Raw genomic sequence first — 26368 nt, 5'->3', positions numbered from 1 at the left:
TACCTTGAAATCTTTTCAGTTGACCTTCTATTATTTAATTCCATTACATACCAGTAATTGCATTTATTGAAGCCCATGCTTCTCCTTATAGGAAATGCTGATCTTTGTAAATTTCAACTCTAAGAAGGAAAATGTTCTTTAATAAATAATTGAAAGACTTTTTTTCTGCATTTCACAATTCAGTGCCTGTCTGTTGCCATTTATGTTCAGAGTATTTTATGAATGGTAACTAAATTATGGCATCTAGAAAATCATCTCTTTGAGGAATCTCACAAGGTGTGCTACATAATAGCTTATTGTAAGTAGGTTAAATAGACTGGCTTTATCTCAAGTGGCTCACTGTATTAAAAAAGAGTTTAGTATTTCAGCTTTACTGTTGAAACACCAAATGATTTCTGACACCTCTGATAAGATGATTAAAGTTGGGAATTTTTTCTTTTGACAGCATTAACAAAGAGAGCATCGTAGATGTAGAAGGTGTAGTGAGAAAAGTGAATCAGAAAATTGGAAGCTGTACACAGCAAGATGTAGAGTTACATGTTCAAAAGGTAACTTTTTAAAACAAAATTGTGTACATAGATTCAAGTGGCTCTTATAACCATTCATATGAAATCTTTATGTTGTTAGAGTTGATATAAAATACTGAGATTTGTAAATTGATTACTGAATCAATTAGCTCTTGTCTTATAAGAAACCACCCTAATACTTAAAACATTTATTGGCTCATGTTCCTGTGCGTGGGGCAGTTAGAGTCCGCCTATCTGGGATGATTCATCTGCTCTGCATGACATCACCTGGGCCTACTGATATTTCTGGGATATTTCTCCCTGTAGCCTCTATTCATCCAGCAGGCTAGCCCAGGCTTGTTGACATGGTGCCAGATGGGTTCCCAGCAGCAAGAGAGAGAAGCCCTAGTGTGCAAGCACTTTTCAAGCTTCTCCTTGTGTCACGTTTGCCAAATGTGTCATTGGTCAGAGCAAGTCACATGAACTAACTTAGATTTAAGGGATGGAGAAATAGATTCCACCTCTTGGTGGGAAGAGAGGCAACGTCATTGAAAAGAGACATGTATGTAGAAGCCTGAGGAATTATTAGAGCCATTTTCTACAAACAATCTACCATAGTCCCATACGGAAAAATATGACACATTTAAAAGCTTTGTTCATTATTATGAATAAGTTTTGCTGTGAACTTTGTTCTGACAATGTGCTTCTAAATGTTGATTAATTATACTAATTCTTAACAATTATATTTCCTTATAATCATTATATTTCCTGTACTTTATAGAGAAATCAAAAGAGACAAAACTAAACTGTGGGTCTTACAGTCTAGCGATAACTGCCTTTTGTACAAGATTTATTTATCCCACATCTATTTTCTTCTCAGACATAAAAACTATAAGTGCTCATTATCTTTGACAATACTTTTATAATACTGTAAGTGAACTCTCACATATTTAGTACTTCTGAAATATTCAGTTCAGCTTTGAACCTGCAGTTGTCCAGTCCAGGCCTAGTAGTTTGTATCTACAATATGCATCATTATATTCTCTTAAGGAGTAGTCACTTCCTACCCTCATCCCTATATGTGTATTTACATGTGTGTGAGCATAAGTAAGATAGAGCCGTTCGGCAGATTGACAGACCGATGCAGAAAGATAGACTTATACACACTAGTTTGGGAGTAAGGTTGTATTTAACTAAAATCATCATAGGAACTCTTCAAGACTTAGAAAATCTTGCATTTTTTTACTGAGTTAACTTGCCAAATTAATTTCTTTTCTTTTTGTAAATTCATTTGAAACCAACTGCACCAAGAAGGTTAACCTAAAGTAACCTAATAAAGGCAAACCAACCTGAGGTTTTGCTGGCCAAGTAAAACAACTCCCTATTTTTCAAGGAACAAATCTTTTTCAATACTTCAGTAAGTAAAATTTTAGTAAATTGAGCAAGTAAATATACCTCTAAAACATTCTAATTATTTAGCATTCAATACAACCTTAATAAATGTAAATGATAAATATACAGCCTAAAGAGCTTACAGATCTTGCCTTAATGGAAATAATTATGAAGTATCTCACACAAAGTATAAAGTATTGTATCTTATAAAGGCTCTGATAGTAAGCACTGACTCTTATCAGTTATTTATTTATTCAGCCAGCAGTTACTAATACATTCTTTGTGCCAGCACTGTGTAAAGTTACCGGGGTTCTCACAACCTAATGAAATGAATATCCACTAGTTACAAAAATAGAAGAGGTAGCTGTTCCATTCTCCAACTTTTCATTGGAAATTAAGTTTCTATTAACTCATCAAAGAGAAACGCCATACTTGAGCATAGAAGATGGTAACAAATAATTCTGTTTCACTCTGAGGAGGACTAGAGTGTCCTTCTGACACTTTTTCTTAAAGAGCCTGAGCTGAATGCTAAATATGATCTACCAACTGGAAGAATATAATTTCCTTTCCTGAATTAACTAAATAAGCTCTGTTTCCCTTTTGTGCTTTAACAGGTTTTCCAAGCATAGTTGGAAGTAACTGATAGGGTAACATGTTTTTTTAAGAGTAGCCAAAAAACTCTAGCTCATTTTTTATGACCTAACTGCTTTTTAGCACTAAAATGTGCAATTAGTATGGGTGAATTTAACAAATTAAAAGGAATTTTAACACCAGAGAGGCATACCTTCGATGGTAGCTCCCAACCAGGAGAACAGCAGGAAGTGAGATATAATATGTTTGATAAAAGATGGCAAGGAAGGGATATTTGAGGAAAAAATGAGAAGAGGGAGTTGATGCACAGCAGAGTTGGGCTGACTTTGGTCTTAGTGGTAAAAATGGCCAAATGCTGTGAACCTTGATAGTAACACATTTGTTTAATGGCCCCTTCAAAAGAACAAGTGTTTTGCTTATGAAGTGTTTTCATATTCATTACTCCATTTGATTCATACCTCAGACCTTTTTTTACAGAGTAGAATATTGAAGCTCTGAGGTTAAATGATTCGCCTAACAACAGCTTTTATGTGACAAAGGAAGGCCTTAAGCTTAGACCTCTTGACTCCAATTAGTACTTATTTGTCACACTGGTATGCACATTAGAGTTTACAAAATATTTGTATGTATGTTATCTCATTCGACTTCCAAAAACCTGTGGAGGTTGGCAAGAAATACTATGATCCCCATTTTATAATAAGTGAAAAAACATGTATATCTTTGTTTGATTTTAGCAAGTAGTTTCAGTTAAGATATATGCAAACATAGCTTCATATTTAAGTCAACTGTAGATTTTTTTTAAGTAAAAGATAACAGGTTTTGTGTGCTTCATGATATTTTTGGTAATCTCTCACTTTCAGATTTATGTGATCAGTTTGGCTGAACCCCGCCTACCCCTGCAGCTGGATGATGCTGTTCGGCCTGAGGTGGAAGGAGAAGAGGTTAAAATTACATTTTTGAAATACTGTTCTTCCTCTGTATCTTTAATTTATAAAACATTGAAAACCTGATGCCCTACTTTTGTATGAAGGGTGCCTGTGAAGTGATTTGAGCTTCATTTTTTTATCTAAATTTACTCTTACATTGATAGTTCCCAAACTTTTTGGTCTCAGGATCCCTTTACACTCTTAAAAATAATTCCCCCCACAAACTTTTGTTTTTGTATATCTTTATCAATATTTACATTAGAAATCAAAATAGAAAAATTTTAGTGTGTGTTAATAAAAGAATCAGTAATCTAGAAATATTTGGTATTTATATATATTAATCTTATATGAATGACAAAAATAACATTTTTGAAAAATATTTTCAAAAACAAAAAATAATTCAGTGCCACGAGTGACATTGTCTTAAATATCTACAAATCTTTGTAATGTCTGCCTTAATAGACAACAATTAGATTCTCATACCTGCCTCTGCATTCATTCTGTTGTGATAGCACACATCATGAAGCCTTGGGAAAACTCAGTGCAGAGTGAAAATGTATCATTGTGAAAAGTAGGTTTGACTTCATGGACTCCCTGAAAGTGTCTTTGGGACCTTCAGTGGTGCCCAGAACATACTTTGAGAACCACTACTCTGTCAGCTTTTATCTGTTCCTTCAGTCTTTAACTAGCAGGTAAAATCCAGGAATCAATGAAGGGGCAAGCGGTTGATTCTTCAGTTGTCCCTGTAATGAGACAAGGCTTTGATGGGGATGGGAGATGGAAAGAAAGCATTAACCTCTGTTCATTTGCATTTCTCTTCTTTCCATCTCTCTTTTAACAACAGCTTCTCTCTGGCCCTAGTTCTTGTTTCTTGGATCTCTGATTTGGGGGTGTAATATTAATATACATAAGCACACTTATTCTCACTTAAAAGTAAACATGGCTCCTTAAATGTTTTTGTGTTCTTAAAAAAAATTAGTAAAATCTATTTTTTTGGTTTTTTTTTTGTTTGTTTTCTTTTTTTTAGGAAGGAAGAGCTACTGTTAACCAGGATACAAGATTAGACAACAGAGTCATTGATCTTAGGGTATGCCTCATTTATTTATTAAGTGACATGATTGTGCCAAAATCAGGATGGGCAGGGATACCACACTTGTCTCAGGCTTATAGAACTGATTGGCATTTACCTATTGTATGACGATACAGAAGCAATTTACCTTTCTGACTGACTCTTCCCCTAAAAATAATTGGAGGCAACAAGGGCAGTCAAGTAATAATTCACAGGATATTGTCTTACTTTGTTTTAAAATGACAAAGGAACCTGAAACCAATAAATGGGCTTGCTGTCAAATGATACCTGTTTTAGACAAGTTAGTAAGGAAAAACATAACCATTAATATCACTACAAAATTGTGAAAGAAATTATATGCACATTTTAGATTGTGGACCAAGTATAGATCAGTAATTAATGCCTCAGTCCTTTGAATTTGATCTGAGCACAGAATTAATAATAAAGAAGTAGTTGGCCCTTGTGGTTTATTTAGTAATCTCATAGGTCTTCTGTTTCCCTTTCTGGTTTGGTTGCAAGTGAAAGAGTTCAGTGGTTTCATCATTGTAGTAAAACCAGTGTCATCTTTCTTTCTTAATGTTTTGACCACATCTTCCTCCTTAAATATTCTACCTAAAGCATAAATTCTTTGTCACCTTAAGAGTTCTTTCCAACTTTTCTGCAATTATATGGGTCTACCTTTATTATACACTCATGTTTCTCTTGATTATTTGCTTTTTTATCCCTTTTCCTTTTCTATTTTAATTTGTAGTTCATAGAAAAGGCTATAACAATAATCAAAAGTCCTCTTGATACTGCTTAGAAACCTCAGGTTTTTCCTAATTTTGGCCACAGTAGGTAGACATCATACTCTCTTCACACAAGTTATTGGTTGTGCCTATAGAATTTGGCCTCAAGATATTTTTCTTTGGCATCTTTTTTTTTTTTTTAACTTAAAATTCATTGCCACCTTTGAAAAGTAGGGATTCCCACATTAAATCTAGATAGATGGCTTTTCTTAAAAATTTGGCGGTGAATCTGGCAATACTGTGACATGGCAACATTAGGTAGCACTCTAGATGGGGCATTATGTCCTCTGCTATGCCCTGCACCACCCAGAAAGTTTCATTCATTTATTCCATTTATGTTATTTTTCTGGCCCTTGCAAGCATTCACTTTTTTTAAAGATTTATTTATTTGAGAGAGAGAGAGCATGTGCCTGCAAGCAGAGGGGAAAGGGGCAGAAGGAGAGGGAGAGAGAAAAATCTCAAGAAGACTCCCCGCTGAGCACGGAGCCGGATGGGAGGCTTGATCTCATGACTCTGAGATCATGACTAGATAGGAAATCAAGAGTCCCACGCTTAACCAGCTGAGCCAGCTGACCCACCAGTCGCCCCTAAGCATTCACATTTTTAACCCCTACTTTGACTTTACATTTGGGGAAACACTGTATACTTAAAATCCTTTAAGTATCTTAATTTATGTCTAAACTACTCTCTAATCTTTTATAGACTCTCAGCAAAGTCAAGAGTTGGAGAAGTTGGAGATTTTAAAGATTTTATTTATTTACTTGAGACAGAGCACAAGTGGAGAGATGAGTCAGAGGGAAGGAAAGAAGCAGACTCCTCACTGAGCTGGGAGTCTGACACAAGGTTCAATCCCAGGACTCCAAGATCATACCCAAGCAAGGCAGATGCTGAACTGACTGAACCACCTAGGCACCCCTGTGTTGGAGATTTTAAAGGGCAAATTGCCATTCTCTTATAATAGAAAACAAGAAAAAGGTTAATTTCATATAAAGTTAGGTTAAAGTTAGGCTAATTGTCATATAACCTAACTTTTCTGTCATATAATGAATTGTTTTTTCTGTGAATCTTCTATGCAGGTGGCCTGATTAGAAAATACTCCATTTCAGCTAAAGTGTCAGATGGATTTCATTAGATTTTTATTATTGTCTTTTAGACATCAACTAGTCAGGCAGTCTTCCGTCTTCAGTCTGGCATCTGCCATCTTTTCCGAGAAACTTTAATTAACAAAGGTTTTGTGGAGATCCAAACTCCTAAAATTATCTCAGGTATGCTTTAAGACATTTCTCTTAATTTTTAAAAGTAAAATTGCTTTCTTCCAAGTTGCTTGATATTAACTTTGAGAACCCCAACTGTCTTTTAAGATTTATTGCCATGAGACTTCTTATTTTGAGGTCTGCTATATAGCAGCAGTCACTTACAATTGACATCAATAACATAACATCTCCTGTTTCAGAAGTCATTATGTGATAGTGATTATAAAATGAGGCAGTAACACATGAAGCAAGATTGTTATGTAAGTTGCACCAGAACTACTTTCATTACGTAGGTTTCTAAATTGATATTGCAATTTTGTTTTGTATAAACTGCATTGTAATATTATTAAATGCTACAAATAGAAATATCTCATTAATTCTCATTCTTACATAAGGACCTTATTTTAATCATTTTACCTTTTTTGGAGTTGCTTAAGTAACACTAAAAAGTATGTTACAAATAACATTTAGTTCTAAAGTCAAGAATTGAGTATTGCATTCTTGATACATAGAAAAATCAATAAGAGTATCTTTTTCTTTTAAAAATAATTTTTTACAACCCCAGAGTAGCTTTAATTGATTTGAAATTGATGCAGAATGGGAGTATGTAAATCTGAAGAAGTAAAATGAAGGTATAGCCAAAGAAGTAAATCTGTCCTAAATATAAACAGTTTAGAATCAGGTAAAAGACATATATAGACTATGGTTTCTCTGAAATTTTTTATTTTTTTAAGTGAAATGCTTAAAAGTATAAACTTTTTATTAGAAGTATGCATTGATAAGCTTGAAGCTGCTTATAATGACATACATATTTACATTTCAGCTGCCAGTGAAGGAGGAGCCAATGTATTTACTGTGTCATATTTTAAAAATAATGCATACCTGGCGCAGTCCCCACAGCTGTACAAGCAAATGTGTATTTGTGCTGACTTTGAGAAGGTTTTCTGTATTGGACCAGGTAAGGTTTTGGTGGTTATGGTTTTCTCAAAATTTATTAATCATATCATAGTTACAGTTTTAGGAACACATTTTACATACAGACATTTTCAAAGCTTAAATCCTTTTGTAAGTTGGCTGTATAAATACTAGACTTTTAGGTAAAAATGACACTGTGCTTGGGTAGACATTTCCTAAAAAAAATTGTATGCTCTTTAAGTAGTTGAACATCATTTATGTGAATAGAGTCATAAGCATTTTATATTCCTACATAAGATTGCTGAAGAAAATGTTTGCCTTGGGAATATCTCATTTTAAAAATGCATACTTTGAAAATATATACCCTCTAAAATACACTTGAGTATATTACTTATTATTTCAGTGTAATTAGAACAGAATTAGCTCCTGTTTGAGCTCTCAACTCTCCATGAACACGAAAGAACAAGTAGTTGCAATCTTCTAAATAATGTATTTTTTTGTCCTTGATAGCCTTTTACTACTCTTGTAAGTTTATAAATGTACCTCTGTATACTTTGCTACCGACTTTATTTCAAGCTGTTCTGTTTTACTATTACTGTTTGTACTGTTCTTAGTGTTGAGAATATGCTAAAGTCCATCAGAATTATTAACGAATGTCTGATATTGATTAGAATATGTTAACATGATTTTTAAGAAATATTAACCGAAAGTTAAAGCATGGACACATAATCATGTAGCATATTCTTTAATGAAGCTAATTGATTATAAGCAAAAACGAGCTTTGCTTCATTCTATAAAATTTACCTGATTATTTTATATATGTAAGTTTTTTGGTAGCTAAAAGAGAAATTGCATGCCTCTGATAGAGAAACTGGCAAGAACATTAATTGTGTTAATTTTCTGAATTTATTAACTAATTTGTTGTATGCCTGCTGCATACATAGCCTTGTGCTAGATAACATGTACATGAAAGAAGAATCAACCAGCATTTCTCCAATGTTAATGTGCATGAATCACTTGAGGATCTTATTAAAATGCAGATTCTGACCAGTAGGTCTGGAGGGAGGCTTGAGATTCTGTAGTTCTCACAAGCTTCCAGGTACTGCTGATGCTGCTGATTTGTAGACCATGTTTTGAGTTACAAGGGAATAAACATTGTCCATGCTCCCAAGACAGAATAAGACATGCATACATATAGCAGTCGCAGGGAATATTCAACTGATTTTCACAGCGAATAATCAGATTGTGCTGTACAATCAGCAGATTGGTGTTAATTATGTAGTATATCTATACTACATAGTGTAAAAAGAGGGAGAAGATGGAGTTTGCTAGAGTTACCCCAAAGGAAAATGCAAACTGAAGTGGGCTTTAAGAACAGAGAAGGAAATACAGACTACAGAAATGGCATTCTAGTAAGCAGAAGCAGAATTCATAAAGAACATTGGAGAAAATATAAGACTAGTTAGTGTTAAGAAGAAATAGAAAATATAGGGTAGGATTAAATATGAAAGCATAACGGTTTTAGTTTTTTGTCATTTTATATTCTATTACAGTGCCATCTGGGAGCAATTTATGATCAGTGGTTAATTAGTTAATTACTGAGCAAGAATGTGTTGTAGGAATATTAATCTTAAAGTGATGTGAAAGATGAAGCAGAGATTAGAGTCAGGAAGACTGGAAAAGGAGGAAAGTGCAGTGAGGACAATAACAGCTGGACGGAAGTAATGGCTGGAATATATATAATGTTACCTCACTAGTACAGATTTCATTTAGCTTGGGTCAAGTTTTAATAAAATTGAGAAGAACTCAATATATTGAACATATTTTTAATTATTGAGAAGGCATTCAGGACCTTGCATTCCCTCAGGATTATCTGGAGCCTCATTTATTAATTTACATTTGTTACAGCTTTTACTGCATGACTGCAGGAGTTGGTAATGTACTTGCTGACCAAGATAATGCTGAAATATATGGCTTATCACAAGTCTTTCTAGAACCCTGTAATGATCATGAAAATAATAGTACGAGTAAATAAAATTTTGTGTTTAAATCTTAATTTTTCCAAAACCTGAAACACTGTTTATTATTTATTTCTTTTAATAATGTTACAGTATTCAGAGCTGAAGACTCGAATACCCACAGACATCTAACTGAATTTGTTGGTTTGGACATTGAAATGGCTTTTAATTACCATTATCATGAAGTTGTTGAAGAAATTGCTGATACCTTAGTACAAATATTCAAAGGACTCCAAAAAAGGTAAAAACAAATATTGCATATCTCTAGATGGACTTAATGTCTAATCAGTTTGGGTTCTTCAGATAAAGCAATTCTTGAATTAAAACATGTAAACTAAGTTTATATAGTGAACATACATATATATATGGGGAGAGAGGACTTGCCACTTAGATGATCAATAGTTAATTAGAGAAAAAATGAACACTCAAAATAGTACTTCTGCTGAATCTAAGTCAGTTGGGTCTTCAGCTAGTTAACCTCATTTTGGTAGCGAAGTTTACCCTGTTGTGAACCAGCCTAGCTATAGTGTTTTCCTTTATATTGTATCCCGAATGTCTAAAAGAAATAAAGCCTATGTTATTTTTATACCAGTTTATTATTAAACTGGTAGTGGTAATAATAATAATGTGAGTAAAATTTTACAAAAAAATATTAGACATGTTTGGGATATGCAGAAATCTGAATTATGTAAAATATTCACATTAGGTACACCCTCTAAACTGGCAAATAGTTTCTCCCTTAAAGGTCATTGAAAATTGTTTACTTGTGATAATGTTTAACACAGAGAAAATAGGAAAAGAAAATGGAAGAACAAGTTAAGTAGGATCAAGAGAATCTTTTTTTTTCCTTTTTCCATACTTGAGACAGTACTTCTATAATAAGTAGGCTATAGTAGACTTACAGCACTTTGATAACTGACCAAAGTCTGTATTGAAATTTTTACTTAAAGATTACTGATTTAACAGTTAATTGTTGATTTATTTGGATATGCTCCATTGATACTTAAAAAGAGTTCAAAAATACTATTAATCTTATTTACTCCATTGCAAGTCTAATGAGTAATTTCAAGGACATAGAAATTAATCATTGATTTTACAAAAATCTTGTAGGATAAAGCACCAATATTTTCTAGGCATTCTCTGCATTGCATTGGAACATTGATGACAGCCTTTTCTTAAATCTTTGTTCTCTGAAACATTTCAATACAGTTTATTTTAAGCAACTTTCGTTTAGATATAGTCTATGGAACAACTAATGTTTCCTTATAAAATAAAATACCCTTTGAAACCCAGTGAAGGAACATTTTTCTCATTTTTTTTCACATTTATAATTCAAGAACGTTTCTTAAGCCCATTTATTTTGGGTATTGATATTTTCTCTCTTTAATATTAGGAAATGAAAGTTCCTACTTTGTTTTTTTTAATAACAGATCAAGTATGAATCGGGTCCTTGAGATTAATCAAATCTCTGTTTATAAATTAGAGATTCAGACACCATCATCACTGGACTTTTTCAAGTAGATTTAAGGTGGCAACCTTTATAGAAATAAAAGCCTTCTTTTTATATTCTATAAATCATTTAGGAATTTTAAGTTTTTCAGTCAGTTGTAAGTTGGGCTACCTGACTTGTGTCATGTCCCTCTCACGTATATCCTTAGTACTTATCGCTCATAGAAGAATAATATACAAATATATTTTAAAATATTGATAGACATGCATGGGTTAATATCCAAAGCAAAGAAAGGCAATTTAAAAATCAATTATTGGGATCTTCTTAACCCTTATTACATAGAGATTTGAATAAATCAGTGACAAGGTCTTATTGCTCCCATGAAAATCTTTAATCAGAAAATGATAATGTTTTCATTTCTACCGTTTTCATGGAATATAAGCATGCTTTTTCAATTTTATAAATTATGAAAATTTCAAGACACTTTTTAAATCTTACTAAAATATGATCTTCCACAATTCAATATGGTGAATATTTGTCATATGCCTGCTATTTAAAGACCAGACACTGTACTATAGTGGCTATTAAAATGGGAAATTGGCACTCACACACTTACAGTATAATGGGAACGGGGAAAGATTCAAGTATTCATTAATTTTGTCTGCCTTGAGGATAACAAGTGTTAAAGGATTAAAAAGTCTGTTATTTTTAATGCCTTATAAAATGGATATTTTATATCACTAGCAGTATTAGCTGATACAAGTTACAAAGTTTTTAATCCTTTAATCCCACTGTAGTGACAAATTAAGAGGAGACTAAGAAAGGTGTTAAATATTTTGAGTATTGAAATTTCATCTTTAATGTAAATAATTCCTTGTTAATACTTTTTCCTGGTGCATACACTGATTCAAAGAATGATTTTATGTGACAGTTAGGTACTCAATACCTACCATATATTTTTTCTTAGATGTTACTACTACTACAGAAGAGCCTGAAAGTCTCCAAGGCAATTTTTGTATTGAGGCTGATCTTACATAAGACAACTTTCTCTAAAAGTATTTCCTTTTAGGGGTGCCTGAGTGGCTCAGTAGGTTAAGCGTTCAACTCTTGATTTTGGGTCAGATCATGATCTCAGGATTATTAGATCAAGCTTGCTTCGGGCTCAGCACTGCGCATGGAGCTTGCTTAAGATTCTTTTTCTCCCCTTGCCTCTGCCCATCCCCTTTATAAAAAGTTAATTATGCTATAATTAATTTAAAATGCTATAAAACGATTTCCTTTTGAGTTACCTCTGAATTTCAAAATCATTATCAGTGGAACAGATAGAACTAATAATATGTAGAGTAGACTCTTTGGGTTCATATCAGCCAGCCATTAGGGAATGGTTCCCCAGATAGTTAGGAGAGTCTGTAAGGCTGAGTGGTTCAGCCAGAGAAGGCACTTGGCTGACCATGGAGCAGCTACCACCCCTGAACCTACTCAGATTGCCCTTTCTTCATCGTCGCACATACAGTGACCCCCGTGAAATGTTAAAAATGTTTCTTTGTTTAAAAAAATATATATGTATCAAGTTGTAGAAGAATAAAGCTATATGCTCTTTATTTCACTTGTATTAGTAATTTTTCTTAAAAATTATGTTTATGTATTGTGACAGTGACCTCTTGTGGAGAGAACATGACACATTTTTTATTAATTCTATCATTGTACAAATAGGTTTCAAACTGAAATTCAGACAGTGAATAAACAATTCCCGTGTGAGCCATTCAAATTTTTGGAACCAACATTAAGACTTGAGTATTGTGAAGCATTGGCTATGCTTAGGGAAGCTGGAATCGAAATGGGAGATGAAGAAGATCTGAGGTTTGACTTTGTGATTTTTTAAACTTTAGTAATTAGGTTTAAGATACAAAAGAATGAGTATATTAACAAATTATTTTTTTTCCACCTAGCTGATAAACTTCAGTTTTATTACCTTTGGTGTATAATATGATGTTTTGTTTAATGTATGATCTGAAATAAAACATTATGTTTAATATGGTCTGCCTGAGCTTCAGTAGTTTTGTCTATACACCATTTTTTGGTCTGCCTGAGCTTCAGTAGTTTTGTCTATACACCATTTTTTGACCCTACACCACCCTTATGTTTGTAACACTTTAAAGAATATATAGGGACGTACGCCTGTGATTTTATCATCTGATATGTTACTCTCTTTCTAAATCAGTGGTGTTAGAGTAGACAGCAGTTTTAGTCCATCCCCACACAGGATTAGGGCACAAAATTAATATCTCCAAAAGTTATAAAAATATCTGTTCTTTATTTGGTAACATAGTATTATGTTATCTAAATTCAGGTCATGTAACTTATAATTTTGAATAAATTATGTAGTTTAATAAAGAAATAACTACCATACTTATATTTTTCTCAAGGGTTCTTAAAATATTTAAGCCCTTACAATAATTGGTATGGATAAAAAAATAATAATAATTGGTATGGATAAAGGAATAAAAGGACGGTTGTTGTCTTTTTTTAGGGCTTTTTAAAAGCATATTTTGCTCAAAACCCTTTATTTTTGTTTGACAGGAATATACATTTATGGTTTTAAGCATCTCCTTCATTGCTAAATTACATTTTTAAGGCAAACTATAAATTCTTTAATTATTTTAAGCTGAGCAGAATTTTCTTAAGTATTTTGGCAGTTGTTCTTACCTAGGATGGAAGTTAAGTAATAGCCTCTTAGCTATAGTAACACTATTAAATTTTAAAGACTTGGAATGCCTAGGTGGCTCAGCAGTTTGAGCATCTGCCTTCGGCTTAGGGCATGATCCTGGGATCCGAGATGAGCCTGCTTCTCCCTCTGCCTATGTCTCTGCTTCTCTATATGTCTCTGATGAATAAATCTTTAAAAAAATTTTTTTTAAAAACTTGAAAATGTTGATTTTTGTTTTATAAACTTTTGATGATAAAGTAACAAAATGGGAGACCATCTTGAAGTGGAGCCACTTAAGATGGCAAGAATAGCCTATGTTGCTATAGTAAACTTTTATTATATATAATTGTAGGATATTATTTCATCCATGTTCTTTCTGAATCTATAAACTGTTATATCTGTTTATTTTATTTAAATATTTTTGAGCAGCACCTACTAAGTGTTGTCACTATACTTCTTTTTAAAAAGGAGCAGGATAGGGATGCCTCGGTGGCTCAGCAGTTGAGCATCTGCCTTTGGCTCAGGGCGTGATCCTGGAGTCCCAGGATCGAGTCCCACCTCGGGCTCCCTGCATGGAGCCTGCTCTCCTTCTGCCTATGTCTCTGTCTCTCTCTTTCTGTGTCTCTCATGAATAAATAAATAAAAATCTTAAAAAAAAAAAAAGAGCAGGATAGACAACTATGTATTATGACCAATTTTTTTATCCTTTGAGAACTTCAAGTGGGAGAGGGGCCTTATTAACTTAAAACTCTTTAAGTTGCTACTTGATATTCAAACACCTGATTTCCTGGGGGGGGTTGTTTTTGTTTTTCAGTACACCAAATGAAAAACTGTTGGGTCGTTTGGTAAAGGAAAAGGTAGGTCTCTTGTACATGGTAGATTTCTTTTTCTAAATCTGAAACATATTCTGGTACTAAAGAACAGTTGCAGGGTAAACAGTCTTCCAAACGGTAAGATCCCATAATAAAAAATATTCAGACAGGCTTTGCTCAGTCAGTTTGATTAGCTCAGTGTCTAATTCTTGTACTAGGTTGTACTGAGGTACCTCTAAAAGTGATATCTGTATTAGACTGTCAGATTAACCAGAAACAACCTCAAGATGGCTTAAAATTATTTAGAAATGGCTTTCCCTGCTACCCCTGATGACTCATGGTACTTGAAGGCAAATGAGTTTCTTTTTTGCCTCTTTTGTGAAAGCTGCTTTCCTATCTCATTTTCTAAAACTCCAGAGATAAAAGCTGAACTTAATGTAGTCTTTCAAGAAATTAGAATTGTGTATAAATGGAAACAGTCCTTGAGCTCCTCCTACTGGTTGCACTCAAAACTGACTGGAGAGCTCACCTATTTCTGAAACTGCAGTGTTGAATGTATACCTTTAAAATGCTGTTCAGGGCAGCCTGGGTGGCTCAGCGGTTTAGCGCAGCCTTCAGCCCAGGGTGTGATCCTGGAGACCCGGGATCGAGTCCCACATTGGGCTCCCTGCATGGAGCTGCTTCTCCCTCTGCCTGTGTCTCTGCCTCTCTCTGTGTGTCTCTCATGAATAAATAAATAAAATCTTTAAAAAAAATAAAATGCTATTTCAGCAGAGTAGATTCCAGTTTGTCCGCTCTTGACCTTCCTCTTCACTTGAGTTTTAGTAAAAATGTTAATGTAAAAACAGTTGAAATGTGTTTGGTTTCTTTTCAACTAAATTTAGGTTATGAAGTAACTATTCTTTGTAACAAAAATGTCATAATTTCATGTTAATGTTACTTATTTCATTTATACTTTTCATATGAAGAAAACTACCAAATTTCTTTTAGATGTCTGCACAAAAATTTAAATTGCTGGTAAAATAAGGTTTTTTTTGAAGATGAATATTGTAAAAGATGTCAGGTTTTCCTAAAGTAATTTATAGATTTAATGTAGTTTTTGTAAAACCCAAAGAGATTTGGGATAATTTAACAAAAAGTTAATAAATTGCTTCTGAAAGAATAAATGAATTAGATTAGCAAAGGAAAGAAATGAAATTCAAAGAATTGTATTGTAGCATAATTTTCATTGGGAAAGAGATTACGTGTCAAAAAAAAGAAAACAAATATTTGAAATAGTAAATAAATAGTAGCTCCTACAATTTAAGTATTGGAGGAATTTATAACGTGATGGCAAAATACTATAGGATACAGATGACACTTGAAAGAAGTAGAATACTTACTGCATATATAGTATAATTACAGTAATTTTGAAAGACAAAACATTTTTTAAAGGACAGTTATCAAGGGATCCCTGGGTGGCGCAGCGGTTTGGCGCCTGCCTTTGGCCCAGCGCGCGATCCTGGAGACCCGGGATCGAATCCCACATCGGGCTCCCAGTGCATTGAGCCTGCTTCTCCCTCTGCCTGTGTCTCTGCCTCTCTCTCTCTGTGACTATCATAAATAAATAAATAAATAAAATTAAAAAAAAAAAGACAGTTATCAAAATGTTAACCTTTTTTACTTCTGTTAAATTTTTTTTTTATAGTATGATACAGACTTTTATATTCTTGATAAATATCCATTGGCTGTAAGACCTTTCTATACCATGCCTGACCCAAGAAATCCTGTAAGTAATTTTATTTTAAGTAATTTGTTTTGGGGAAGAAGGAAAAATCTTATTGTGACTATGTTAAATTGTATACTGGGAATAATGGTTTTTATCAGTAATTTGCAGTTTTAATGGGCTATCATTATATGTATTACTACTAGTTTCTGTCAATTCAGGTCAAAATGATACTGTGAAATATAAGTATTCTAGAAAATTAGTCCCAAAACCTACATTAAAAATCATTTTCAAGTATAATTTTTTTGAAGATTTATGAGGAAGAAATGCCATATAAATAATAAGTAGTATCATTAGACTTGCAGACTTTAACATATCATATTACCATTGACTTTGAACTAAGAAACAGCATTCTGTCTTGAGAGTTCATCTAATTTGTATTTTGTGGCCTTTTACTGTTTTTCCATTGTAGTGGTTCCCAAACCTCAGTGTGCATCAGAATCACTAGGGGGGCATTTTAAAAGACAGATAATTGGGCCCCATCACCAGACCTTCTGATTAGTTGGTCTTAGGGGATCTTGATAATTTGTATTACTGAGGCTAATGATCTAGGACTCATACTTTGAAAACTATTGGTTTATCAAAAGACAGGGAAAGTAAGTTAAAACCTGATACAGGAATAAGTTAAACTATGGTAAATTGATGTTCTATTTACTTTTTTAAAAATAAAAAAAAAATTTTTTATTAAAAAGACAGTTGTTGATAATTTGAAGTTCTAAAAATGACCCCAAATCATATCACACTTAAAAACATTTCTGATGATGAAATGAGAATCAGCACTACATCTTACAAGCCAGATTATGGTGCTCTGATCTGTTATCCGAAAGTGTAGGAGAGGGGGATCATAAAATCTGATAGAGGGAAGGAAGAAGTTATCATACAGCTCTCACTAGTTTAATCTTGTGTTAGAGAAACAAATTGTGCTCATTGGAGCAGATTGCATCATTAATAGAGGGGAAAATGGACTTGCTCTTTGTGCAAGAGATTTTTTTTCTTATGAGTAACGGAAGTGGAATGACAGTCAGTTGAAAAGTGGTCTTTTCTTGTGTGTTTGTTTTTCCCTGAAGAAACAGTCCAACTCTTACGATATGTTCATGAGAGGAGAAGAAATACTATCAGGAGCTCAAAGAATACATGATCCTCAGCTGCTAACAGAGCGAGCCTTACATCATGGAATTGGTAAACAACTTAAAGATATGTGGGAGAGTAATATATATTGTGAAAGCAACACATTTTAAACCTTTTAAAGACTTCTCAGAAACATCATCATTTGTTTTAATCTTTACTGAACAATAATTGCTAAAAGTCACTAAATAAGATGATAAGTTACATTTGGTTTTTGAGTTTTTTTTCTGTTTTTTTCTAGATTTGGAGAAAATTAAGGCATACATTGATTCCTTCCGATTTGGAGCCCCTCCTCATGCCGGCGGAGGCATTGGTAATATTATTTTAATATTATGACAATGTATTTCCAACCCAGATTTCATTTGGCAAAGTGTTCATTCACTTCTAGCTAAATTTCTTCAGCATTGGATCCAAAAACTAAATTTTGTTTATTGTGATTGCTTACAAATAAGCCCATACGTGCTAAATATAGTACAAATTTGAATTATAACAAATTTTATAATTTGTTATAATTCAATGAATAATTCATTCATTTTGCAACTGAATGAATGAATTGCAACTGAATGAATATTTGATTTCCAAGGAACAAAACAAACAGGTAATTTGTATGTTCTAAAATACTATAATTTCTAGCCATTGTTATTCTCTGAAGAGTTTAGAAGCAAAATTTCTTATAAATTGAGTATCCTACTTTATGCATCCATAAGTTCATTTGGACCACCCCAAATTAAAGCTCTCCCACAAGTTAGCTCAGATTGCTCCCAAATATTTTTGTAATGTAACATTTCATTGACTTTTCGGGACACTTCTAAAATACATGTAAGATACCACTCTGATTTAAAAAGGGTAAGGGGTGATTGGCTGGCTTAGTCAGTGGAGCATGCAGCTCTTGACCTCAGGGTTGTGAGTTTGAGCCCTATAATTGGGTGTACAGATCACTTAAAAAGATAAATAAGAAGAGTAAATGTTTAGCTCAATTTTGTATGTCCGTATCAAAGACTCTGAATTCTGAATGTATAGATTTGTTAAAATTTTTGTTTGTTGTTTTTTGGAGGGGGTTGGTGAATAGGTACTATACTTTAAAAAATTTTTTGAAAGGAAGAATGTGAATTCATCTCCCTATAAAAAACTGTTGTTTCTAGTTTTTTCTTTTTACTTTTGCAAAGATAATATTTGCATATGTAAAAATACACTTTTAAAAATATTTTTACACAAATTGTAGCATACTGTATAAATTATTCAATACCTTGCATTTCTCACTATATTTTGTAACTTATCAAATTTTTTTTTAAGATTTGTTTTATTTATTCATGAAAGACACAGAGAGAGAGGCAGAGAAACAGGCTCCATGCAGGGAGCCTGACATGGGACTCAATCCCGGATCTCCAGGATCAGGCCCTGAGCTGAAGGCGGCACTAAACCGCTGAGCCACCTGGGCTGCTCTGTTCCTTATCAATTCTTAAAGACTTTTTCAGTCTTTTTAACACTACATAGAATCAATCCATTGAAAGGTTACACCATAATCTTGTTACCACCTTCTTAACTGATGGACATGTAGATTGATACCAACCTTTTTTTGTATTACAAACAGTGCTACATTGGAAATATAGTTTAATTTTTAGTGGGAGATTGACAGTTATTTTCTCTTAAAGTATTCAGTAATGTGCATTTGTATTTTCCAAATTTTCGTGACTGATTGACAATGTAAATTTTAATCATACTTGTGAAGGACATTTGAATGATTATCAAATACCACTCATTTTCTGAGTGGGGATGTGGGGGGGGGTTGTTTTTTGTTTTTTAAGATTTTATTTATTCATGAGAGGCATAGAGAGAGAGGCAGAGACACAGGCAGAGGGAGAAGCAGGCTCCATGCAGGGAGCCCGATGTGGGACTCAATCCCAGGCCTCCAGGATCATGTCTTGAGCCAAAGGCAGATGCTTAACCGTTGAGCCACCCAGGCGTCCTGGGATATGGTGTTTTTATTTTAAGATTAATATTAGATTACTATAATACGAGGTTCAGATATCTGCAGGTTTTTTTTTTTTTGTAAGGTATAACAATAAAAATGTTAATTTGGGGGGCACCTTGGTGGCTTAGGCCATGATCCCAGAGTGGCTGGGATCAAGTCCCACATTGGGCTTCCAACTCAATGGGGAACCTTCTCCCTCTCCCCTTTTCTCCCTTCTGCCTGTGCGCTCTCTCTCTCAAATAAATAAATAAAATCTTTTCTTAAAAATGTTAATTCTCAGGCATCTGGGTGACTCATCATTTAAGCATCTGTCTTTGTCTCAGGTTATGATTCCAGGGTCTGGGATGCTTCTCCCTCTCCCTCTACTCCACCCTGCTCATGCTCGCACTTGCTGTCTCTCAAATGAATAAATAAACTCTTAAAAAAAAAAAAAAAAAAGCGTTAGGGCAGCCCGGGTGGTTTAGCGCCACCTTCAGCCCAGGGCCTGATCCTGGGGTCCCAGGATTGAGTCCCCACATCAGGCTCCCTGCCTGGAGCCTGCTTCTCCCTCTATCTATGTCTCTGCCTCTGTGTGTGTGTGTGTGTCTCCCATGAATAAATAAACAAAATCTTCCTTGAACAAGTTTATGGCTCTCATCTTATAGTGATGGCCTGGACTATTAAGATTTTGGACCCCCCCCCCCCCAAAAAAAAGATTTTGGCCCCATTTGAAAATACATATATATACACCTATATAAATATAAATATATATATATATATTTTTTTTTTAAGAGAGCTCATGGGGAGGGAGAGAAATAGAGAATATTAAGCAGGCCCATGCCCAGTGCCTGAGCCCAGTATGGGGGTCTTATCTCACAACCCCAAGATCATGACCTGAACCGACATCAAGAAGTTGCATGCTTAACCAGCTGAGCCACCCAGATGCCCCAAATATAGATAGGTTTATAAAATGGGTTTTTTGTGTTTAAATTATAAGTTTTGGACATTTAGACGATTTTTGTAGTTCACAGAATCCAGACAACTTAAGGATATCTCATTTAATCCTTCCCACAACCAGCATCATTTCTGTTTTTCCATTTCTGAATCATACCCAATATTTATTTATTTTAGAGCAAAAGTGTGCATGGGGGCACAGGGTGAGGGAGCAGAAGAAGAGGGAGAGAGAATCCTAAATAGGCTCCATGTCCGGTACAGAGCCACATGGGGCTCAATTCTAAACCCTTAGATCATGAGCTGAGCAGAAATCAAGAATTAGATGCTTGAACCACTAAGCCACTTAGGCACTCCAAATCAGTCCATTTGAAATAAACCCAAAATAATAGTACTTTGTTGAATGATACTGTGATAGTAGTTTCAATAAGTAAGACCCTGAAAGGTTTTCAGAAAAGGAGTTAATTATTTTTTTTTTCCCCAGGGTTAGAACGAGTGACGATGCTTTTTTTGGGATTGCACAATGTTCGTCAGACGTCAATGTTCCCCCGGGATCCTAAACGACTCACTCCTTAAAGAAGCCTTGCTTTTTTTTATTCTTTCCAGTAACCTGCTATTGATCAGGCTATCCCTTAGCTAGTTAAAATATACAATGGAATAAATGTCTTATCTCAAGTGCCACAGTTACTTTGGATTAATGCAATATAGGTCACTTTAAAACAGAAGATTTTTATAACTTTGGACATGCTTCAGTAGGAAATGGTCGAACATTTTAATGAAAAATTCATGTGGTTACGTTAAAAATTCATACTGCATTACTACAGTAAATGTTAATTTTAAACAGATTGTGTAAAGTTTTTTTTTTCTATATTATAGTGGCTACAATATTAATGTCTTAAATTTTCAATATTTGAGCTTATTTTTTTAAATTCTAACATTGAAATAAGGGTAATTTTAGGGAAGCATCTAAGATTTTAATGATTGTATAATTGGCATCTCATGGAAAATTAGGCAGAAAGTATCAATTCTTTAAAGTTGTGCCCTAAAATCCTGTAAAGCAGGTGAGAATACTGGTTAGAAGATATCCAATATAATGCTGTATTAAATTGTTAAATTCTAACTTGAATTTCAATAAAATTTTAAAGCTAGTCATCGTTGTCTTTGTGTAACTTCATGGCAGTCTGATTTTGTAACTGGTTTTGACATTTATAATTTGGAAAAAGAAAAAGTACTTTAGTTCATGTAAATGCCTAAAAATAAATGAAAGCTGATATATTGATAACATATATCAGGATACAAGTTCAGATGGATATAAGAGGGTAGAATTCCTAAAACTGAAAGCTTGGGTTACTTAATAGTTTATTTCACATAGATTTTAAAATATTGCAGAATTTCGTTTCATTTTTAACTGGTACTAATATTTAGTGAAATTTCATTGAAATGCACTATCATTTTCCCTACCAAAAAGAAACTTTTGTGTACGAATTACAATTAGGAATACTTTCTCACTAGAGTATTAATAACTATGTTGATGCTAATGTTAATTTTACAGTGAAAAACATGTAATGGACAGAAATAAAATGGATATTTTCCTACAGGAAAAGAAAAAATAATGCAGAAAATAATGAAGTCAGAAAGGTAGGACATTACTCCTGGCCCATAAACATCTACCCACTACTTTTGATGAAAATTAATATTTCACAATCTAGATTATAAGCCTCTGAGAAAGTAGAGACTCAATTTTTAGACTATCTCCTTCATATTCTACTAGACTATCCTTAGTAGGCACTCCAAAACTATTGAATAGGGATCCCTGGGTGGCGCAGCGGTTTGGTGCCTGCCTTTGGCCCAGGGCGCGATCCTGGAGACCCGGGATCGAATCCCACATCGGGCTCCCGGTGCATGGAGCCTGCTTCTCCCTCTGCCTTTGTCTCTGGCGCTCTCTGTCTCTCAGTCTTTCATGAATAAATAAATAAATAAAATCTTAAAAAAAAAAAACTATTGAATAAGTTTAAGCTACCCCAAGAATAAATGGACTATTAACCATCTTTTTCTGTATTAACTCCCAGGCCCTAAAATAGCCTAAAGCTATTCTCAAATTCATAGAATCATAGTTTCTTTCAAAATAAGGTCTGTAAAGTCTTAAAATGATACGACATTTTTTATTTAATTTTTGTATTATGAAGTATTCCAAACATGTCTAGTATTGTTTTGCAGATTTATTTGATATATATATTCTGGGATTTTGATTGGAATTGCCATAAATCTGTAGAACAATTTGAAAGACTTGGAATTTTCTTCTCTTTAGTCTTCCAGTGACTGAACATTGTCTATCCCTTCATTTCTCGTATTTTTTCTTTAATTGTAAAATACATTGGTACTCTTTATTTTCCTTCAAAGTTGTTTTTTAATTTTTACTTTATGCTAGAGTATCTTACTACTTTTTTTTCTATAGGGAATGGGATCTTTTTTCCTATTAGATTTTTAAGTTGTTTGTTACTAAGGCATAAGAACACTATCAGTTACCAGTTTTTATGGGGGTTTTTGTGTGTGCAGCAACATACCTGAACTCTTAGTTGTATACTTCGTACTGAGTGTATTTTCAAAGTAGACTAATGGTAAGGATAGCACAGGAGTAAGTTAGGTATTCTGTGTCTATACTGACTGGATTTGCATCCTGATTTTGCTATTCACTAGCTGTATAACCTTGGGTAACTTGCTTATCCTCAACTTTCCTCATCTGCGTAATCCTATTTCGTGGGACTATTGTAGGGTTTAAAAAGTGAAACCCTTAGAACAGTGCCTGGCACATAGAATAGTGTCTGGCAGTTAAGGAAAGGAGTTTTAGCTCTTTCTGTCTAACTCTTGTATCATTTACTTATTGCATTAGGTTGAGTCCTCAAGTAGAATGTTGAATAAAAGCATGGGGCCATGCTTTTCCTGTTTTTATTTAATTTAAATACATGTCAAGTCTCAAGACTGTGATATTTTCTGTAGGTTTTGAATAGATGCCTTTTGTTAAGACTTTGTTATGAATGTTGAATTTGTCAAATACTTTTTCCGTATTCGCTGCAATTTTTTTCTTTTAGTTTTGAATATGGTAGATTACAGTAATAGAGAATCCTGATAATTTTCTGGAACAGATATTCCTTGAACACTACATAATACTTTGTTCGTATGTACTACTGAATTCAGCTTTCTAATACCAAAACAAAAATTCACTGAAGTGTATCATTTTGATTAATTTTGGTGATTTTGTACAGTGAAGTAACCTGCAGCATAATCAAACTGCAGAACATTTTCATTGCCCCAGCAAGTTCCTAGTCAGTCTCCACCTCTAGCAACTAAAGATCTACTTTCATTACAGTTTTGCCTTTTCTAGCATTTCATATAAATGGAACAATATAATAGTGTTTCATGCTTCATTCCTTTCTCTAAGCATTATGTTTCTGAGATTCATCCATGTTGCGTGTATTAATAGTGTATTTCCTTTTTGTAGCAGGGGAGGAGGAACAGAGGTAGAGGGAGAATCTTAAGCAGGCTCCACACCCAGTGTGAAGCCCAGCATGGGGCTTAGTTTCACATCTCAAATCATAACCTGAGCCAAATCAAGAGTCGAATGCTCAACTGACTGAGCCACCCAGATACACTAGTATACTTTTTTATTGATGAGTGGTATTCCATAGAATAGATATGCCATAATTTACTTACCCATTCAGTTGATGGGACATATGAGTAGTGTCCAGATTTTAATCTATAATAGTGCCTCTATGAACATTGAATGTCTTTGTGTAGACATGTTTTCTTTTATTTATTCATGAGAGACAGAGAGAGAGGCAGAGAGACATAGACAGAGGGACAATCAGGGAGCCTTATGTGGGACTCCATCCCAGAACCCTGGGAACATGCCCTGAGCCAAAGACATGCTCAACTGCTGCGCCACCCAGGAGTCTGCCATGTTTTCATTTGTATTAGGTAGATACTTAGGAGTGAAATTTCTAATATGAGAAGTGTATGTTTAATTAACTTTGTAAGATACTGCCATACTGTTTGCCAAAGTAGCTATGCCATTTTGTATTTCCACCAGCAGGGACTAAAAATTTAAGCTGTTCCACATTATCGCCAAACTTAGAAATGTCAGGTTTTTTTTTCCTTTTAGCTGTTGCAGTGCTTGTATAGTTGTATCTCATTGTGGCTCTAATTTGCATTTCCCTCCTGACAGATGATGTTAAGCATCTTTTCATGTGCTTATTGGCCATATCTGTATCTTTGTGGAAGTGTCTTCCTATCTTTTGCCCATTTCTTTTATTGAGTTGATTGTCTTCTTCAGTTGTAAGAGCTCTATATATTCTGAATATGAACTCTCTGACAGTGTATTTTTGGCAGCTAGTTTCTTCTAGTCTGTGGCTTGCCTTTTTTTTTTTCTTTAACTGCCTTTTAAAGAGCAAAAGCTTTTAATTTTATGCTTGTGCTTGTGATCTGTTTAATAAATCTCTGCTTCATCAAGTGTCACAAGTGTTTTCTCGTATGTTTTCTTCTATAATTTTAGTAATTTGAGCTCTTACATTTAGGTCTATGATCCATTTTGAGTTAATCTTTGTAAATGGTATTTGTAGGGGTCAAGGTTCTTTCCCTGTTGAATTATCTTAGCACCTTTGTAGAAAAGAGTTGATCCTATATATATGGATCTATTTCTAAACTCTCTCTTCTATTCCATTGATTTATATTGTCTTTTCTTTGCACCAGTACTACAATGTCTTGATTTTTGCAGCTTTAAGTAAATCTTGAATCAGGGTATAAATCTTACAGTCCTGTTCCTCTTTCCAGGATTATTCTAAGTCCTGTGACTTCTCATTTAAATTTTTATATCATCATATCAATTTATTTTCAAAAAAGTTTGCTAAGATTTTGACTTGGATTGTATTGATTCTATAAATCAATTTGAGGAGAATTGGCACATTAAGTTTGAGTCTTCCTTTTTTTTTTAAGATTTTATTCATTCATGAGAGGCAGAGACACAGGCAGAGGGAGAAGCAGGCTTCCTGTGGGGAGCCTGACGCAGGACTCAATCCCAGGACCCCAGGATCATGACCTGAGCTGAAGGCAGACACTCAACCACTGAGCTACCCAGGCGTCCCCAATCTCTACATTTTAATTGGGAAGTTTATCCCAAAAGACTTAATGTAGTTATTTACATGGTTAGGTTTGTATCTACCTTTAATGTTTCCTACTTGCCTCTTCTGTTTTTTGTTCCTCTATTTTTCTTTTCTTGTCTTTTTTTAATGAATCTAAATATTTTTTAGTATTTCATTTTCCTATTGGAATTTTTTTTCCCATTGGTATTTTAATTGAACTTCTTTGTATTGTTTTTTAGTGATTGCTCTAGAGACTATAATATACATTCTTAACTTTTACAGTCCACTTATAGTTACTAATTTTATACTTAGGATTTTCTGTCTCTGTTTATAGCCATTGTTTTCTTTTTTATATATATTTTTCCAGTTTGAATATCTATGAGATAACATCCTCTGATTTTTTTTATATTTATTTATTTATTCATGAGAGACACAGAGAGGCAGAGACAGGAGAAGCAGGCTCCTCACAAGGATCCCAATATGGGACTCAATCCGGGACTCCAGGATCACCCCCTGAGCTGAAGACAGACGTTCAACCACTGAGCCACCCAGGTGTCCTAGCCTCTGATTTTTGAAAAGGTTTGTTGAGGGGCACCTGGGTGGCTCAGTCAGTTAAGCATCTGACTCTTGATTTCAGCTTAGGTCATGATGTCAGGCTTCCTGTGGGGAGGAACTCTCACATGGGTTGTGAGATGGAGGCCCAGTCAGGCTCTGCGCTCATTGAGAAGTCTGCTTGATATTCTCCTTTCCTCTCCCTCAAGCCTCCCTGCTGACACACAGACTCATGCTCTCTTTCTCTCTAAATAATAAATGTGATCTTAAAAAAAAAAAAGGTTTGATTTAGAAAGTTTAATATTTAATAGGATAAGATTCACAGTATTCTCTTAGGATTTTAAAAAGTTTTAACCTCATCTTCTTGTACCTTTTTTTTCTCTTTCATTAATCTTTAAGATCTTATTAAACATTTATCTATTTCCTTTAAATCTCTTCACCTAATATTTAGCTTTTGATCCT

At 34.1% G+C, this 26368-nt stretch overlaps 1 protein-coding gene across 2 annotated transcripts in view; it reads left to right on the top strand.

The window, feature by feature from the left end:
* Positions 1-21367, top strand: part of DARS1 (aspartyl-tRNA synthetase 1) — a 60960-nt gene extending 39593 nt beyond the window's left edge. The window contains exons 5-16 of one of the 2 annotated variants that reach the window (XM_025430595.3): positions 446-548; positions 3350-3430; positions 4443-4502; positions 6426-6537; positions 7349-7483; positions 9552-9699; positions 12622-12768; positions 14430-14472; positions 16115-16195; positions 17260-17371; positions 17559-17630; positions 20704-21367. In XM_025430595.3, coding sequence (XP_025286380.1) covers positions 446-548; positions 3350-3430; positions 4443-4502; positions 6426-6537; positions 7349-7483; positions 9552-9699; positions 12622-12768; positions 14430-14472; positions 16115-16195; positions 17260-17371; positions 17559-17630; positions 20704-20795 — 1186 coding nt within the window. In that variant the 3' untranslated portion in view covers positions 20796-21367. The remainder of the gene's footprint in view (positions 1-445; positions 549-3349; positions 3431-4442; positions 4503-6425; positions 6538-7348; positions 7484-9551; positions 9700-12621; positions 12769-14429; positions 14473-16114; positions 16196-17259; positions 17372-17558; positions 17631-20703) is intronic. The other variant, XM_049097194.1, reaches the window with a different exon arrangement.
* The last annotated feature ends 5001 nt before the right edge of the window (positions 21368-26368 follow it).

Source organism: Canis lupus, chromosome 19, assembly GCF_003254725.2.
Source record: "Canis lupus dingo isolate Sandy chromosome 19, ASM325472v2, whole genome shotgun sequence".
Classification (NCBI taxonomy): domain Eukaryota; kingdom Metazoa; phylum Chordata; class Mammalia; order Carnivora; family Canidae; genus Canis; species Canis lupus.
This window is presented reverse-complemented; position numbering and strand designations above follow the sequence as displayed.